The 19,269-nt window shown below is 44.2% G+C and overlaps 1 protein-coding gene across 6 annotated transcripts in view; it reads left to right on the top strand.

Annotated features, from left to right (window-relative positions):
* CFAP61 (cilia and flagella associated protein 61) overlaps positions 1 to 19,269 on the top strand; it is a 97,344-nt gene that overhangs the window by 56,620 nt on the left and 21,455 nt on the right. For all 6 annotated transcript variants that reach the window (XR_005700086.2, XR_005700085.2, XM_040059547.2 and 3 more), the window contains exons 20-24: positions 781 to 937; positions 6,045 to 6,334; positions 9,527 to 9,854; positions 10,079 to 10,170; positions 11,812 to 12,017. Coding sequence is in view for 4 of the 6 variants with exons in the window: in XM_040059547.2 (XP_039915481.1) it covers positions 781 to 937; positions 6,045 to 6,334; positions 9,527 to 9,854; positions 10,079 to 10,170; positions 11,812 to 12,017 (1,073 nt within the window). In the remaining 2 variants the exon portion in view is untranslated. The remainder of the gene's footprint in view (positions 1 to 780; positions 938 to 6,044; positions 6,335 to 9,526; positions 9,855 to 10,078; positions 10,171 to 11,811; positions 12,018 to 19,269) is intronic.

The following is a 19,269-nucleotide window of genomic DNA, read 5'->3' as shown; positions in this document are numbered from 1 at the left end:
CAGAGCTCTAGTCCATCCTTTTTATAAGTTGTTCCTTATTTGGTAAGCAGTCAAATTAATGCTTAGTAAAACATTATATGTTATAATTTAGAGATTTACTTGTTGAGTGAGACCTTTCGGTGTCATGCCTGGTTTTATATGACCTAGCAGCATTTCAGTTGATCCACCTGGCAGTGAGAACAGGGTTCAGGATGTGGTTTAGTGTGCTGAGGAAGTCAGAGACAAGATTCCCTTTCTGCTTTGTACAGCTCAGATTGAGTTTGTTATTGTAAAGCAGAAATACACAGTCAACATGTTACTGAATCTTCACATTTGAACCATCAAGCAGGTTTCGATTTCTTTCTTTGGGATAAAATCTGTCATTGTAGAAGGTTGATTTGTGCTGAGAAAAGGTGGAGGCGGTCTGGTTTTGCTGTGACTTTCCAAGGGCCATTAAAAGTGATATGTTATTCAGAGAGCTGCTGAGATCCCCTGCTGTGTGTTAGGACATTTCTGCTGTTTGCTGCGCAGTCCCTGGGCTTTGTCATATGCCTCCACTTGCACTATTTGAAGTGGTCACCCACATCCCACAGGAAGTAGGGAACAGATGCACACATGCGTACACTCAAATCGGTGGGATCCATGTTCCCTGTGGCCATGGGTGTGTTGCTGCTGCTGAGTGTGACAAAGGGTTGGGATGTGCTAGAACAGCAGCCCTTGGGTAGCCAAAGTGAGAGTGTCATTGGTTTTAACATCTCCATGGTCTGTGCCATATATCCACTCTCCCACTCATTTCTCCAGGCCTTGGCTCCCATGGGAGGAGATATCAGTGAAGTCATGAGTCAGTGGCCACAGAGATACACAGAGAAAGTCCCTTCCAATCACTTCACTCTCAACGACGCCCAGGACTGCTTGGAGGCAGCACGCTGGCTGGAGGAAAACCTCGTCAGCTCCAGAGGTAAGGGGCTTCATTAGCACACGCACTAACAGAAATGTTTCCTAGACTTATTATTTCCTTTATTCCCTGGTATAATTGGTGCCTGATGAATTCTAACAAAGCCTTTCATCTGCTGTGCTTTGTTTTCCAGATTAATTTACAATTTTATATTATTTTTTGATACCCAGCATATTTAGCTGGAAAGAAAGGTTTGAGATAGATTAATTATCTGCAGTTATTATATAAAACCAAATGAGTCCCAAATGCAAATCTGTCTGGAGTCATTAATTAGCCAATGAAATAATAATTTAATTAGTGGATATGGTTTTCTACTGTATAGAAAAATATCTAGACTTGTGGCATTACACAAAGAAAATAAGTCTAAATTAGGAGGTGTCTGTCAGCATTGTATTGCATCTCAGGCTGCGTCAAGGGAAATATAGTTTGGATATTAGGAAAAAGTTTTTCACGGAAAGAGTAATAAAGTACTGGAATAGTCTGCCTGGGGAGGTGGTGGAATCACCATTTGTGGACACGTTTAAAAAAAGACTGGATGTGGCAATCGATGCCATGATCTAGTTGAGGTGTTAGGGCATGGGTTGGACTTGATGATCTCGAAGGTCTCTTCCAACCTAGACATTCTGTGATTCTGTATTCAATTGCATCAGTTACAGATTTTCACATAGAACTGCAAGTTCCTGGTACTTTCTAACCCTTAAAATAAGACATTTATGCTGATCATGTATGCTCTGTTCGTACATTCACTAGTTCATCCACTCTGTCTGTGCTGTGGAAAATACCCAGGACCATCCAGGTTTCTGAGTCAACTTTGAACTAGAGAAACAGAGACCAAAGAATCAATGAATTCATAAAATGTCAGTTCCTGCTGGCTCTGAGTCAGAACAGTTCAGAGCAGGAAAGCTGTCTTTGTGGGGAATTCCTGTTGGCAGAGTGCAAGAGCAGGACTTTCCTGAAAACGTGTTTTACCCGCCTTGTTTGTGGAGTGTAATGAAAATTGGGAGTGATTTGGTATGGTGCAAGGTTCAGACCTGTTTGGCAGTCCTTTAGGGAAGTTCTAAAAACATTGGAAATTGCTTTATCATCCTCCAGACTTTGCTGTGATCAATACAGGAATCCATAAACATGGCAGTATTTCTCAGCCAGCTTCTTGGCTCTGGAGCAGTCTGGCTCCACCTGTCCTCCAGCTGGTACCAGACCTGCCCATAGGGCCTTACCTGGTGTCCAGCTAGTACAGCAGCTGACTTTGTATAGACAGATGAGGGTGTTAGCTTTCCCTGTTTTCTGCTGCTAGTACTTCATGTAACTCCCTGTGTTCCCAGTCCTGGAATGTGCTCCGGTGCCCTGGGCAGGGATGCGCCCAGGAGCAGCCACTGGCTGGGATGCATGGTGCCAGGAGGATCAGTCGCTCTGCAGCTAATGGCACAATCATGGTGTCTCATCTGCCTTGGCAGAAGTACAGTGCTGAAGTCATGGGATGTTCATCTTCACTTTGTTATTGCTGCTGGCCTTGGCTGCAGGGTGGAGTTGCATTTCTTAGTGTGGCCCTGTCCTGGCTTCATGCTTAGAGAAGGTTAGTTCACACCACCAATGACATTGGTCTGGAGGGATTTTGGAGATGTGGTCTAGGAGGGATGTGACACCTTCCCCTTTCCCCTTCTCTGGCTTCGGTTCCCTGTCTGTGCTCTTCCCATCACATTCTTTACTGCTGTGCAGAGTGCCCAGCTGGAGAGGTCTTTTTATACTGAACTCAGTTTCTCTTATTCCTCACCCTGCTTCTTTTTCCAACTGTGTTTCTTACAAATATCATTCGGTCATGACAGTCGTACGAGGGCTCAGGGAGGGCTTTCTGCTGCTGAGGGCCTGGGAGCAGGGCAAGGACTGGTCCCATGGCTGCCACTGTGGCTTCACTGATGAAACCCAGCCACCTAATGCATGGAACCTATTACAGCTGTAATTGGGACTAATTGAAATTCATCTCCTATTAGCTCTGCGCTTTCCATGAAAATAAAAGTAGGATGGAAGTAAAGTAAGGAACAAAACTGCTTTAATAGCCCAAAATGGAGTAATTATTTTTTCTCGTCACCTAAGCATAATTTACTGCCCTATTTAAAAGCATGTTTGTAGGAATACTCTTGCATTAAAATTCCTGTGCATGAATCACTGACTGGAGCCACCAATGCTTTAGTTCATACTCGGTTTCTCCTTTAGCTTTAGCAAACTGCAAAGATTCAGGTCACATTAGGGTCACCAAAATCTTGTGCTTCTACTTGTGGAAAATTAATGAGTCTGCCCTGCAGCAGGATGCTGACATTCAGGTAATAAATGATAAGACTACTGTAATGATCTTTATTTATGGCTGTTTTTTTCTGTAGAAGGTTATTATGTTTACTCACAGATACATACATTTTCATGTAGTGAAATAATAAAAGCATCCTGAGGAACTGCTCTCTGTTCAGTGGACATAATTTCAGTCTGTAATGAAAATCTGCAGTTCCTAGACTACTAGCACTTTAATCTAAAAAGCCACTAATATTTTAATAAGCAGAAGCAGTAAATTGTTGATTTACAGCAGGTCAGTGAAAGAGCATTGCTTTCCCTGATCTAATGCAGCTGTATTTAATATTACGATATAAAATAGAATTTTAATTTTCCTTGAGAAATGTAGGACTCTCATCTGATCTTGTCCATCCCCAAATGTCAGTGTCTAATGCAGGAACTGAGCTTCTTTCTGAGGGGTCTGTGCTGCCCAAGGGTGAAGCCCAGCCTTGCCTTGCAGTCAGAATGGAGTTTTGCTGGGTTGTGCCTCAGGGAAGACCTCCTGATCCTCCTTTTCCAGCCACAGCCACAGCATCCTTTTCACTTGTCATATGTTTCACTCACTGCAATTTGAAAACAAGGAAATGTAGCACAAGGCTGTTTGCACCTGCACACCATGTCCTGGCCTGCATGTGGAATTAATAAAAATGAGTATTGCAACGCTGGTCCTTACTCATGGGTTCTGATGGGCTGCCTCTTTCATTACACCCTGCTGCAGCAGGATAAAAACAGTCAGCCTTAATCTGTCTTCTCTTTTGGCACTCTTGTGAGGCCACTGCAGCTGCAGACAGGTGTCCTGGTAGGCACAAGGTATGGCATAAATTCTTATGGCTTGGGAAGTCAGGTCAGTGATGGACACACTGGAGCATTCCTGTATTCTATATGATATTTGTATAGAAGTAGTAAGATGTCTTTCTTCTTATTTTCAAATTGATACATTTGCAGATAAAATGGTTCTGTCCCTCGGGTCATTGCTGTGAACAGTAAAAACATGTTTTCTGTCACTGATGTGCAGTGTATTTATGGGGCAAGTCTTTTCTCTGGCAGCAGCTATGAAGAGAGGTGTTTCTTTGGCAGCTACAAGTAGCCAAACTGATACGGATGAATAAAACAACCTTGTAGTCAAAGGGGAATAGTAGAACATCTGTTAAGATTTTTATCATTAGTATTCTTGGGAGCTGGGGCTGTGTGCATACTCAGTTTAATATTGCCCTGCATCTCATGCAGTAAAACATGGTCCAGTGGGATTAGTTTAGCCCATGAAATAATACAATTCAGGGCATAGGAGGTGCTATCACTTGCGGCAAGATGGAAGTGCCACCACCAAGATAAACATGTGAGTTGATTGCAGCACTGCCCGGTGAGAAACATGAAAGCACTGGGAAGACGCTTTTGAGGCATCCTTGTGCTGACAGGTCAGATCTGAAATACAGAAGCTGATGTGGACACGGGCCGGCAGGTGAAAGTGTTCCTACCTCCATCTGGACCCCACCATTTGCTCGGGGCTGGGGCAGCTGAGTGTGGCACGGCTGCAGGGCATGTGGTGCACAGAGAGCCTGCAGGGCTAGGCTTCAATCCTTGGGTGAGGGTCCTTAGCTCTGGGAGCGTAGTTCCCCATGTGAGCTGCACGGTTTTGCCTAGGTTGCTCACAGGCTTAGTGGATCACAGAGCAGACAAATGCTTCCTGTTCCAAGCAGAGGGGCAGAGAGAATGAGGAGGAGGGGAGCATGTCTCAGTCCTGCTCAGAGGAATGCTGGTGTGTTTTATATGAAACCATCCTGAGACAAAAACACACAGATGCTCTGCTGCCTCCCAGCTCTCTCTCTTATTGCCCAGGAGGGCTTTAGCCCTTAGGCTGGGGAGTCTGGTTGTGCTCACACAGAACAGACCCTCCCTTCCTTGTGTTCCTACTCAGCTCTGACTGTGCTGTTTGAAGTAGCACCAGTTCCGGAGGAGAATGAGCAGGGCCCTGCCCTGCAGCTCTTCAGTGCCAGGCAGGAGGGGTGAATCAGGCTGAGCTCCCTTTGCCCAGGGCAGGAGGATGGAGCTGGATTCAGGAGTGGTTTCTGTGCTGGTGCTGATGCTCTGCAGAAGGAGCAGCAGTTCCTACATGCTGCTGTTACAGCAGCTGCTTGGATGGATGGCTGCCTGCAGCTCGCTGAGCTCCCAGCAGTGAACAGGGATGGAACTGGCTCTGGCTGGGCACTGTGCCATGTGCAGCTGCCTTCAGAGTGGTGCCGAGCTCTCCACACCACCAAGGACAGGTACCTCTGCTGGGCCATCCCCATTCTCTGGAGATCAGCCTTGGGCACAAGGGAGTGGCAGCACTGCTGATCTTCATGTGGCACAAGGGCTTGTTTTCTATAATTTGGCCTTTCTGTTGTTTGTGGGGGGGTTTTGCATGGTGTATTGAATTTGATTCTGTCTGCTCCCCCCTCCATCAATCCTTTGAATGAGCAAAATTAGGGAGAGAGGAGAGAATAAAATAAAAATGATGAATTATTTATTTATTTTCTTCTAAAGGCTTTTCAATCAAAATAGTTTCAGATTATGGGGTCAGGATGAATATCATACTTCTGTGTTAAGTACTTGCCTACTTTGTGGGATGTTTTGTACAAATTCTTCACGAAATTATCTTAGCTGCTGTTGCTAGGTAACATTGTTTGCTTCATAGCATCAGAGAAATAAGAGGGTCAAAGAGAGCAATTTCATGTTGTTATCATCTGAGTTATACTAATAAGGTTTTCATTGTATGTCTTAGAAATCTTTCCCCCTTTTTTTTCCCTCTTAGGGAACGTCATTGTCTATGGGAACACAATTGACATTTACACTACGGTAGAAACCCTCTTATCCCTTGGGATTGATGGCTCCCGCATCCATCTCGTGCAGGCTCCGCTCAGCTCTGCCAGTCCCTGTCTCGCTGACGCCACCCTGGAGCGCACGGTGGGCGAGGCCCTGTCAGAGGCAGGTGTGGCTGTGCACCTGGACAGCGTCCTGGCACAGTGGGGCCAGGGTGACCATGGCTGTATTGCCTGGGCTACTTTCACCACTGCTTCAAACCCACTCTGCCTGCAGTGCTCCGTAAGTGCATGCTTCCTACATCTTTCCTTCAGGCTGGTTTTTTATCACAAAAGCCATCAAATTTGCCTGCTCCCTCACAGATTCATCTATTTCCTCATTGTCTCTAGGAGATTGAGCCTTCACTTGTTAGTCTCAATGATTTTTTTTTAAAAAAATCCAATTTAACCTATTGTTAATGCCCTGACTGATTTGGATTAAAATTATTCTTTAAGTAACCTGACACACAAGTAATTGTTCACAGCTGAGTGACAAATACTCTTAATTAATTTTCAAAGTAGTTCCAGAAATCTTTTTCTTATTTAAATGTGCAGTTACTGTCTATAGTTATGTGCATTTGATTTTCGTAGTAGAAGCCGAAGACTCTTTGATAATATGTAAGTTAATGAAAACATATTTCAAGCGTGTTCCTTTCCCTCTACATTAATGATTGCAGGTTTTTTTCACTTCCAATGCCAATATCTTATAAGCATGTTCACAGGTATGGATTTGCTCTGAGACTCGGGGTTCTAGCCTCTCCTAAGGGTCAGCATAGTTCTGTTTTCCTTTATTGGGGTAATCCACAGGAGTGAGTCACTTCAAAACCTGCATCCAGAGGGAGCCACCAAGCCCCTCCTCACTCCCCACAGTTTGTGCCCTCCTCTGTGCAGCTGGTGGGGTTAACTGTGAAGAGGGTGAGCCCTGTGCCTCTCCCAGAGAGCTCCCCAGGTGTCAGGGTCCCTGCTGGCCCCCTGCTCTGCCAGGGCTCTGCAGGCCCTGCCTGCTCTGCTGTGCTCTGCTCAGCCTTTTCTTTTTCACATAGGTATAGTTAAGCCCTTCATGATTGGTGAAGATCTCACACAGCACTTTTATCCATAGCAGTCTCCTGACTTTGGTCTCCATATCAGTAGTGATGTTCTTCCCACTCTCTACTTGTAGGCAGCTTTTTAATTTCTCTCTTTTCTCCTTGAAATCTCTCTATTTTTATCCTTCCACAAAGATCTCAATGTGGTTCTTGTTTTTGCAACTTGGTATCTGCTGACCAGCTCCCCTTCAGCCCCCGCCTCTTTTCTCCACTACCTTGTGGTCTGCACTTTTCCTTCAGATGCCCCTTGCCTTGGGGTTTCTTTCTCCTGCCCATTCGTGCCCCATGCTTGCCCTTCCTCCATCCACGGTCCTTCCCTGTGGAGGTCTTTCTTTCACAGGGCCTAAGATGAAAGACCTGCAATTACTTGTGATGTCAAGGGCTTCGTATTCTCCAAAATCAGTTCAGCTGCCATGCAAGACTCCTCTACCTGCCTCCAGCTGCCTGGAAGGCTGGACTCAGAAGAGGAGCAGGTTCTGGAGAGCAGCTCCCCCAGGAAGGCAGCTGCACTCATAAGAGACCAGGCCCTGCAGGAATCATCTCTGCAGGAGCTCTGGGCCTTTTGGGATTTCAGCCAGTATCAGCTGTTGATTGGCAGTTCTTGGGGACTTAATTTGTTGAGTCCTGCAGGGTAAAAACAACAGGAGAAAATATCTTCTTTCCCTGAAGCAGCAGACTCCCTCCTCCCTCCCTCCTTCCCGGGCTGACAGATGGCTCCCGCCTGGAGGTTGTAGCCCTCCCCTCCGGCGACACCGTCCTGCCTGTCAGCCAGCAGGATGTGGGGCTGTGTGGTTCTCTTGGCCTCATGGGCAGAGCTTCCTTGATTTTTGGCTCTCTGAGATGGTCAACATTCCCTTAACTGCACATAGTTCATCACTTGGTTGATGTATGAACAAGCCCAGTGGCTCTGACTTCTCCATTGCCGCATTTCTGCTTATGGCAGTGTTGCTAAAATTTCCAGCTCCCTGTGCCTTTTCCTTCAGCCAGTCAGTATCTGACACTTGCCCTTAGTCCCCACAAAAGCTCTTTGGGGGTACAGCTGGGTAACATCTTTACCCCGGTCACAGATTTGTCCTTAGCTGGTGATAAGGGAAGGACAGACTACAGATGCCTATTTGGCCTGGCACAATGAAGTCTGTTCAGGATGAAGGTAGCAAGGGAAAATGTGCTCATCTGAGACTGTTCTGGTCTTTCCTCAGCCTGTAAAGGAATATTTCTTGCTGGAGGGGCAGCAACTTGTCTGACGGTTTTAAAAGCTGAGGGTGTTGATGGTGGGAAAAGCTCCGTGTGAGGGCTCTGGGGCTTCACAAATTCTTGGAGCGATGAGACAGTCACTCTTCATCTGGGCCCTTTGCAGACTGTGGTCCTGTTCAAAACATCTCTCAGCCTTGTCATTCTTAATCCTTTCACCCCTCTCTGTCCAGTGGGCACTCTTGTCTTACACTCGTTTGGGGACTGCGTTCTGCCAGCTCCCAGTTTACCCCTTGCCAGAGAAAGCTTTGAGGATGCTGCTCATGGTTGTTGCTTCCCCCAATGTCTGCTGCCTGTTCCCAGCACCACCTACTTTGCAGTGCTGGTTGTGCTGCCCCAGCTTCTGTGGGAGGAGAGGAACTCTGCTTCCTTGTGACCCAGGAGAGGGACTGTACCCATGCCACGAGAAGACAAAATGAGAGGATTATCACTTGTTTTTTATTTTATTTTTTTAGACTTAGAGCAGGAATTCATGGATTTAGGGTCCTTGGCCTCTGCAGCTTCCACTGACTGAAATTCCACTGCTATAGCTAGAATGAGGATGACATTTCCTCTGAACAAGTTTAATTTCTGATCTTTCCATTTCATTGACTGTCTCTGTGCCAGTTAGTCAAAGTAATTCAGTTTGTTGGTAAATAGGCTCAACAGTTGGGAAAACACTTGTAATGCACAATTATCCTGCTAAATTCCAAGTACATTGTGCTTTTCTGTTCCTTGGGGTTTTGGGTTGGCATCAGCATTTGAAAGAAAACAAACTTCACAAAAGGTCCAGGTCTCTGTTCTATGCTTGGACTGACACAGAAAATATGCACAGCTACTCAGGCTGTTTGATATGACAAATGTTGGAGTTTTTAAACTATGTAGTAACCAGAAGTAGATGAGTCTAGTTTAATAATTCTCCTTTTTGCTGTCTTAGTTTAAGGTTTGGTAGCTGTAAATGCTGGATCAGAAGGATCTCTCTGCTGTGATAGTGTTGCTAAAATCACACTGTATTTCACATTCTTGTTTTTTAAAATAACATTTGGGATAAAGTCTGTATTTTATGAAATCAGCCAGTAAGTGATATACAATTATCTTCACTTATTTATATCTCTTTTTAGGCATTTTTTAGCTTTGCCTACAGGACACTGGATTATGAAACCTTTAAGGCCATCAATGATGCTTGCCTTGTTTTTGATGGAAGAGTTGTGATTGATGCCAAATTCCACACCAATGATGCCAGCATCAGGGCTGCAGGTCCTCTGACAAAGTTCTCCAGGAGATATTTTAGGGATGGATTGACACACAGCAACTTCAGCTCCAAGGAGATTGGCTTTGAGCTTGCTGCTTCCATGCTGAGTCTCTTTGATCCAACCCCTCAACCCAGTTCTGAGCCACCAAAAGGCTCAGACCGACTCATCCCCATATACAGATGGTGTAAAGTTCAAGGTATGTCCAGCTGGATTTCTGTTACGCTTCCATTCCCTCTCAGGTTTTTTTGCTCTTCTGCAGTACAGACAGGTCCATCTCACCTCAGGTGCCAGCCATCTCATGGCAGTACAGCACTCAAGGCTCCTTATATACTGGAAAAAGATGATGGCAGAAGAAGGACAAATACATTATTTTCTTCACTGTTAATGACTTAATAAATCTCATATTTTCATTTATGTAAGGTGGTGTTCTTCCTGGAGGTTATAACTACTTGCACATTTCCAAGCCTGGAATCCCCATGCCTTTGGATGTAGAACATGACCCGTGTGATCATGTAAGTTAAATCATGGAACTTTTCTTGTTTCACCCCCCTGTTTGTCTGACAAGATGTTCCTGTTTAGGGTAGCTGGATCTGGAGGCACTGTACACACCAGCTACAGCTGGAGAGACAGCCAGGAACAGTCACAGAACTAACTGAACCTCTCTGCTGTTCCTTTCCACCTTCCTGGTATTTGGCTTTCTCCAAAGATGCCTGGTTTCCATGCAGAGGGCACAGGGGCAGTATTAGCAGCATTTCATGCTTTCAGCCTTTGTAGTGAATCTCTTTGCTCCCTGCAGTATGGTGCTGCAAGTGCATACAGATGATGGCAGTCTGGCAGGGAAATTCAGCAGATTTCTCGAAGAACAGGAAGAATTGTGGAAAAGATGCTCTGTGCAACTAGAAAATATTAAGTCCTGCAGCTGTGAGAGTTGTCTTGGAACCGGGCACAGGGAAGCACTCCCCATGCTGAGCTACATGGGAGATTGTCTCAGGATACAAATAGGGAAGTGTTTCTCTTACTGGAGAACCTGACTTGAAGCAAGAAAAGGACTAGATTAATGTCTTTTAAAGCCAGAGAGGACTTTCCAACTCAGCAAGAACCTCTTTCACATAGACTGTACCTTTTTCCTTGGGAATTTCTGCAGCAAGCCCATTTTTGTAGTTGATTTAAAGAGTAGCCTTTAAAAAGCTACTTCAATGTTTATTTTAAAACCTGGACAGCAATGAAACAAATGGGCTTTTTAAAAAGAAAGTGGTTTAGGGAGAGAAATCAAAGCATGGCTTACCTTGTTTTTCAGATCCAAGATGAGCTATCCAAAGCAGCATGTAGTGGAGAGCAGAAAGGACTATCAGAGAGAGAAATTGGTTTTGTTACTCTAAATTGCTAGAATATGATTAGAACTATTTTGCTGCCTCTCTACCTGCTGATTACCTGAAAAAGAACCATATTTTTTAAAGCTGCTCCAGAAACTCTGTATAAATCCTAAAAGAATTTTTTAAGAAATAAGAGAAGCTAGTGAAAGATACTAGCTTAGATGTGGAAATACTAAATGTTCCTGTAGCCTAGCAATAGGTTGTAGAAGTGTATAAAACTGTGGCAGGAATACAGCTGAAACAAATAGCTTCAAGCTATCTGAACATCCCATTGTAATGTGAGGTTTGAAGCAAATTTTTACATTTTTGTCTAAGTGATTGATTTAAACAGCTGAAACTAAATGCTACAGTTTGAGCATGAACATCCAATATTGGTGTTCTTTTACTGACAGTAAATGTGATATGCCATTGTGTGCTCTGTGTCATAAAGGAGGCTGAACTGAGTTACCAAAACAGACCTATCCAGTATTGACTCTGGTCACAGGTCTGCATGGATCTGGTGTCATGCTGCCAGTGCAGCCGGAGGGCCTGATGGCTGCAATGGCACCTGGCTGGTGCTGCACAGTGGGGTGGGCTGTAACCAAACTACATGGAAAATCTGCATCCAAGCTACAGCAACATGCCTGATGACTCGCTGTGCTAGGAGAGGTCTCTTGATTTTAACAGAAGGGTTGTGCATATTAAGCAGTGAGAACTATAGGCTGGGAAGCCCTCGCTGACCCTGTATGTGTGCCAGGTCAGGTCTTTCCATCTCCAGAGCTTTCCTGGTGTTTGTTCCAGGGGATGGAGATTGTAACTGGGGAGGCTGATCACGGGAATTACTTCAGGATGCACTTCAGCAGATACAATATGGTGGACAGCATCACCTGCTTTTCCAAGGATCCCTTCCCTGTTTCCAACTACATCTGCTTGTATGGACAGCACGAGCGCCTGCTCAATGACCTGTATTACCGCTGGAGGGCCGGGCAGCTCACAGACCTCTACAGGTGAGAGGAGCTCGTCGTTGTGCACAAAATCTACCTTCTGGCAGAATTTAAGTTTTATCTTATTATGCTTTGTCTTTTGGCTGCTTTCCCTTGGAACAAAAAGTAAAAAAAAAACAGACTTAAAAGGGACCATATTTTTTAAAGCTGCTCCAGAAACTAAATATTTTCCATTGTTTAGCAAAATTGTCAGTAAAAATGCAAATCCTGAAGACCTTCCTGGAAAGAGCTGTGTGTCTGAGATTTACTTAGAGGAGGAGCAATGGTATACTTGACTGTCTTTCATCTGAATGAGCATTTCAGTGTCTTTATCACTTTTGCTTAGAATATTCAGTAGGTTAATCATTAAGCTGAACCTGAACAATCCTTTATTACTGAGGACTCATGTTCAAAAGTCACTTTTAAAAGTATTTTTGTTGCTTTGAATCAAAATTTGAAGCCAAAGGTTTGTAGGGGGATTTTAAATAAGTCATGGGAATAGTCATGCTCAACAACTTGCCTATTTTTATCTGTTGAGAGAGACAGAAGGGCTTGGTTAGTTCTAGTTATGCGCCATCTCCTCTGAGATAATGTTTCATTGCTTTTGATTTTCATTTGAAGAAATTCCTCATGAATGGTGCTTTGGAACATCAATTGTCACTGATGGAGTATGAAGTACTGCATTACATCAGCTGGGTAGAGACAGAAAGCCAGGCTCAGGAACAAATCATCAGTTTTTATTGTGATACAAAGCTGATAGTGGTGCCTGAAACATTTCACTGTTTACAAGTGATTAGAAGAAAGGCACAAATGGTAGCAACAGTTTCAGATTAAACACTATTATTTAGGTAACAGTTTGTAAAAGTTTGCTGTGAAGGGTGTACTGTTGTGTTGGTTTAGCATGGATAGTAAAAAACAGTTAGAGACTTACTTTCAAGATACATGGCTGGATTGGCTGATTAAATATAAGTATTCACCTCTGGGTCACACAAGCATAGAATCAGCCCGGGGAGGTTCTCTTCTTTCTGGACCAGCCATCAGGTAACATCGTGAGCAGCAGGGGGGGCCCGTCTCAGGCCCGCCTGGGACAGCTCTGCCGCTGAACCCCCTTTTCCCCCTAGCTGCCAGCACGGCAGAGGGGAGGCTGGAGCTCAGCAGTGCTGGCTGTGTGCCTGGGGCCACAGCAGAGGGAGCCGGGCCATGGCCAGGCCCAGTGGTAGCTGGCATCAGGGAAGGAGAGCTTGCAGCCTCTGATAGCAGCTCCGAGCTGGGCCACCCTGAATGAGACCGAAGAGTGGAGGCAGGAGGCATCCACCAGCCAGGCTGTTCCAAGATCTTGGCCTGAGTTATCTTCCCCATTCCCTCAGCTTTTGAAAATCCTAGAGGCTGGGGGCCAGCAAAAATCACATGACCATCTGCAGGCCCAGGCAAAACATGTGAACTCTTTCCTAACACAGATTGAGACTTTTTAAAGCTCTAACCCCTCTCAGAGAGAGAGAAAAGGCTAGACTTGAGGTATGTAAAGGGATAATATGAAGACATAAAAGTCAATAAAAGAAGAGTGACCCCTTAAGTAGAAGAGATGACAAGTTGCCTTAGTCCTAGGCTGGAAAATCTCCTATGAGTTGTAGTAACAGACTGTAATGTGAATATGCAAGAGTAATCCTTTAAATTGTAGACAGATATGAATTGAGGAGATGATTATTTAGATTTGTGGATTTTTGGGCAATGGTATTTGGGATTTATTGAGTAAATATTGAATTAGAAACTGTGATCTAGTGATCCCATGAGATATTTAAACAGAGAGGAATGAGAAGAAGCCCTCTGTACCAGTGGAGAAGTGAGAAAATATCTCTGTTCCTTCAGATGTAAGATTGTTTGCCTTTAGAGTTGTATGTCTTTAAAAGGTGACACCCCAATATTAAGTACACAGCCCATATGTAGTCACAAGAAAGGCTACGTGATTTGGGCAGTCCACAACTGCAGAAGTTCCTGGGTGGGCTGCTGTAGTAAGAAGTAGAAGCCACAAGCAGATTGTTTCTCTTGTGGAAAGTTACCAGAACAAATCAGGAGAGACCTCTCTCTCAAAAGACGGAATGAAAGACTAGTTTATAAGGAGTACTGACCTAGAGTTCTAAGTTTTGCCTCTTTACATTGTTTGTGAGAAAGTTAACCGTTTGTAGGGGGAAGGAGGAGTGTTTTGAAAGTTTCACTTGATTCTTATTTTCTCTTTTTGGTGTGTTAATAAAACTATTTGTTTATTTTTAAGCTTAGGCCTGCTCTGCTTCTCCTGATCCTATCTCACAGAGAGAAAAAAAGAGTAAACACTAAGACCACTACACTAAATTTAGCAAACAAAAACAAGTGAACGTAAAACCACTACAACTCTGGTCCAGGAGATGCTCATGAATTATTGCTGCCATACGGTTTGATTACGGTGTATAGCAAATGTTGGGGTTGTTTTACAAGAAAGGAATGGGGCACAGCAGATGTGAAGTTCACCTGAACAGTACACTGTCAGTGAGTGTTACGGAGGAACTGAAGGAAGGTGACACAAGTGCATGAGAGATGGGCTAAGACAGCATGTGATTTCCTCTCCTTGTCATGGCTCATGCTGATTGTACATTTGGAGCAGTGGAAGAACTCCTTAGGTTGTGGCAAGGTACCATTAGTCCTTTCTGGGGCATTACAGTGTGCACATGCATTGTGAGCTCGTCTTTTCTGTGAACCACGCTGAGGTGTTGTCAGGGACGCACGCTTGTTAGATGCACCAGCAAGTTTCACACTAGTAGCCGTCTGGAAGAATGTCATCCTGCTTTGGGATTTTAGCCTGCAGCACAGGTAGCAGTATTTTCCTGACCTTGACCAAAGGATCACTGGTGTGCTGCACAGAGGGACACCACTTATCAGGGCCTCATCACATCCGTTCAGCTCTCCTTAATTAGTGATGATGAACTAATTTTGGACTTGTCTTTTACAGCCTTTAGACAATTATGTTGTTTGGGACCTTTTGCCTCATTATTTTATCTCACCTCTCATTAGCCTGTGGCAGAATTCCTGAATTACAGTTGCCAGGTTTTTCTTATCTGGTTATTTTATTGCCTCCAGTCATTTTCAGTCTTCTTTCTACCTTATCTTTAGATAGATTTGTTCCTTCTCTTCTTGTTCTTTGGTCGTATGAATGAAATCCCATATGTTGCTCTGCAGCAGTGAACATATGCTGCTCTTTAATCCTTGTACATGTGGTTCTTGTGGCACTTCCCCTGTGCACACACGCATGCACTCCCATTCATCCCAGACTGGTGTTCCTGTTTCACATGCCCGCCTTGTGAGGAGGGAGCATTCTCTAGCAGGTGTAACAGGTAAACTGCCTGGCATCCCCATGGAGCAATCCTGGCACACAGCAAGCTGGCACAGGAATTTGCTGTTTTCAGGAGGACATGGAACAATGGAGGAAGGCTGGCAGCATAAGGTACTCACATAATATATCACATCTACAACACATCTACATCCCCAGAGTACAGTGTCACATAAAATATGCATATGTGCGTGTGCAGTAGACATTGTTAAAACCAAGCCATGAGAAGACTGTTAGAAAACTGTTACACTGAAAAATGGTTTGGTATCTCTTGTGAGTTGTCCTGAGACTTTTATGTAGAGAAAAAGTTATGCCTGGTTGGCTTTTGATGCAGAATAGGAAAATGCATTCACTGATTTCTATGTGTGATGAAAGAACAACTGTTTTGGGCCTTGTTCGTATGGTCTGTAAGGATCCCACGTGAACGCAAACCTGATGTTAGGACTGAGTTCCTCTTTTTGGCTTTCATAACCTTCCTTTTAAACTAGTACATGTTACACTTGCACCTATGTCTACTGGCAAGATGTGAAGTACCCTTAGTGAAAAGAAAATATTGGCTGTGAAAATGCTGTGTGCTAGTTAAGATTGTAAACTTGATAGTTTGAAACATCTGTTCCCCTCCTCTCTTCTTTATGCCTCTCTTTTGGGAAGAGCCTTCCTACAAGGCAAGAAAGTGCTGTGTTTTAATCCTTTGGCCTGCATTTATATTTCCCAGCATGGCATCTTGTTCCGGGAATGGACATAGTGGAACAGCTGTCACCTGGGAGCTAATTTATTTCTGTGTAGCATGCAAATTATCTTTTAAATAATTAGAAACTGCACCTAGCAGTGAATTTCCTCACTGATTTGTGTTTGGTGTAAGAGCTGAAAGTTAGCCCCATGGTACCGGATTTCCTGGCCAGAATGTGCCAGTGCCATTCTCAAATTAGCTTTAACAACAGGACCCTAAGATCCAGCAAACTTGACTAAGTCCCCCCTTCCAGTTGTGGACCTGGAGTGGCTAAACAGCTAATGGGAATAAGTAGAGAAACAACCTTTCGTTATGAGTTCAGTGGAATTAAAATCTGCAGGACGTGACCTGCAACCAGAAGAAAGATGGATCGCTCCTCTGCCTCAGTTTGTGGGCTTTTGGAGGAGGTGAAGCAGTGGGGACACATTGCGCTCCCTCCCAGTTGCCTTGTGCCATGCAGTGGGTGCTCTCCTTGCACTTGGGACCACAGGCAGTGTGTTCCTGAGCAGAGGGGCCTAACAGTGCAGTTCAATGCCAGGGCAGGAAAAAATGTAGGAACCAAAGACTCGTCACCTGTGAGTTGAATGGCATTACTCGCGAGATTTGGAATCCACTTCAGGAAGGAGTTGATGCAATTTTTATTCATTTCCCATCAGGCTGCATCTCAAAAAGTCAACTAGAATTTGAGTCCCCAAGAGCAAGGCTCTTTCTTGCTGGGAGTCTTCTGAAGGTAAAAGAGAGCCGATTCCAGTAGTGTGCCCTGAAGGGATACCATGCTGTACACCATCTGTGCTCCTTACCTCCCTCACTTGCTGGAAGGCATTCAGATTATTTCCATTATTATTGCCCTAGCAGCAGATAAGAGAGGGGTGGGGAGAGAGGTCTGAAGCTTTTTTAAATTTTCTTTTTAAGTTTATAGATTTACTGGTCATCATTCTTCCATGCTGCTTCACAGAGGAGGAATGCAACTCTAGCCAGTGACCCCCTTTTGTGTCCTCCTGAGCTGAAGGCAGCTGCAAGCCAGTTGCCAAGTTATGGAACATGTCCTTGAAGTGGTGGAATCTACCTCTGCTGCATCTTAAGTACAAAACAGATAATTAGAGGGGTCTCCTGATACTTGGCAACCAAATGGATGCTCACTGGCATCATGCCGTTAATATGAGATAGAAGTGCTTCATGTAAGTTTCATTTGGCATTAATGAAAATCAAATCTAACATAAAAGCATAAAAATCTGACCCACTAGTTTCTAACATACTTAAGGAGCTTATTTCATAAAGGAGGCGTGAGTGGCTTTTACTTGGGATTTTGTAGCTGTGTATTACTGAACTCATTGTCAGCCACGACCTGCAGAATATGCTGGTTGTGTCTCAATCCTGTGGTGCTAACAGTGGTGGTGAGGTGAGGGCAGCACAGGGCAGGGGCACAGGGTCAGGCCTGGGGAGCAGTGCACAAAGGCAGAGCATGTTTTAATGAGGGATGAGCAGAGAAACCTCACAGGCACAGTCATCGAGGCAGAGCTCAATAGCTTGTTTCCAGCATTTTAAGGACTTGTCAAACAGGACAATTTGCTTGCTCTGCCCAGGGGTCTTGGGCACCATGATGGGGAGAAGCCCCCAGCAGACATGATCAGGGCTCTTTGACAAGAAGGAGTTGGAAGAGTAGGTTTTATGGCAGTACTTGTGTGTGGGACAAAAAGCACAGGGGATTTAGGTGAACTGTAGTCACAAAGGAGTGTTTTTTTCCCAGTGTCAAAATGCAGGTAGGATTCAGTTTTCACTAAGGAAGGGAACAGGCAATCCATGCATGAATCTGTGGAGATCAATGCCAGGTGGTTCTCAACAGGCCTGCGTGCTGCTGTCCAGGAACTGGGCACCCTGAAAACAATCATACAAAGTGGCACAGCTTCAACTGCACCAGGTACTGACACGCCATAGAACGTAAGGCTGCCAAACATGCAGCAGGAATATGTGAAGGGAGTCAGGCTCCCTTTCCCTGAGAGGCTTTGGAAAATCCACCCAGAAACTGTAAACATGGATAGCAGCACCAGATGTTTCCTTTCTCTTCAAACCCTATCTTTTATTTTCATGTTGCATTTTCATTTTGGCTGTACAAGCTAAATGCTCAAAAGTACTTTGAGCTGCATGAACATCGTTCACTTATTTTGAAGTAACCATTTAGGTTTTTCCACTGAAGTTCAATTCCCACATCCTGGTGCTATTAACATTAGGCTGAAGGTGATCTGTTAATCAGCGTCAGTCAGTGAGACTGTTAAGCAGAAACACTGCACTGGACTGTTTATTGACTCAATGCTGATAAAGCTCACAATATAACAAATGCATTAAGGAAGGGAAGAACATTTGACGTTTTCAGCATTATTGTTAAAAGATAGAGAGAACTTCATTACTTACAGGATGGATAATCAGTGATTATTTACACATGAAATGCATACTATATAGAAAAGCTGGTTTTAACCCAGGCTTTCTGAAATGAAGAGTGGATGTTTTTCAAGAGGAACACTAGAATGCCCTGCTGCTGTCTGGAATCTGCTGGATCCCACACATTATTACACTGAGATTACATTTGAGGGATTCCACTTTAGGCTTTGTTCATCAGGCAGACGACGAGACTTTTTTTCTGCAGGATTAAAAAGACCAGAAAGGAACTGTAGCAGGTAGTGAGCGTGACTGAGAGGGACTAGTGCTGGTCTGTACATACTGCAGCATAATTAGAGGGAAAGGTATGTGCTTTTCCTGAAGAGAGAGACAGGTTAAGGAAGAGGAACACATAGGTGGGATATCAAAGCACTAACGGCTTTTCTGCTCCTGGAATTAACTGCCAACCCTGCGCTGCACTGGTACAGCTGCACTTACAGAGCAAATCGATACAAATGGCTTGGAGATTTCTAGATATTAATGTAGTTTTAAAGGAGCAGCTGACTTGCCAATGAAGAACCATATTACTAAGAAACCTCACATTCAAATTAGTAAGTTAAAGCTTGTCAGCTGAACCCTACCACATTAATTTGCAGCCAAACCTTGCTGATTCATATTAGTAATTATGCAAAACCATTATGAATGATTGAACTCTGAAATCATAAGCAATTGCAGAAAAGCAACCATACCCCTACACATAGCCTGTTTGATGATTTTGTGCCTCAGGTTTCATTTCCTTTAATTTGTTTTCCATA

The sequence above is a fragment of the Hirundo rustica genome, chromosome 3 (assembly GCF_015227805.2).
Source record: "Hirundo rustica isolate bHirRus1 chromosome 3, bHirRus1.pri.v3, whole genome shotgun sequence".
NCBI classification, from domain to species: Eukaryota; Metazoa; Chordata; class Aves; order Passeriformes; family Hirundinidae; genus Hirundo; species Hirundo rustica.
Note: the sequence above shows the minus strand (reverse complement) of the source record. Positions and strands in the feature narration are given on the sequence as shown.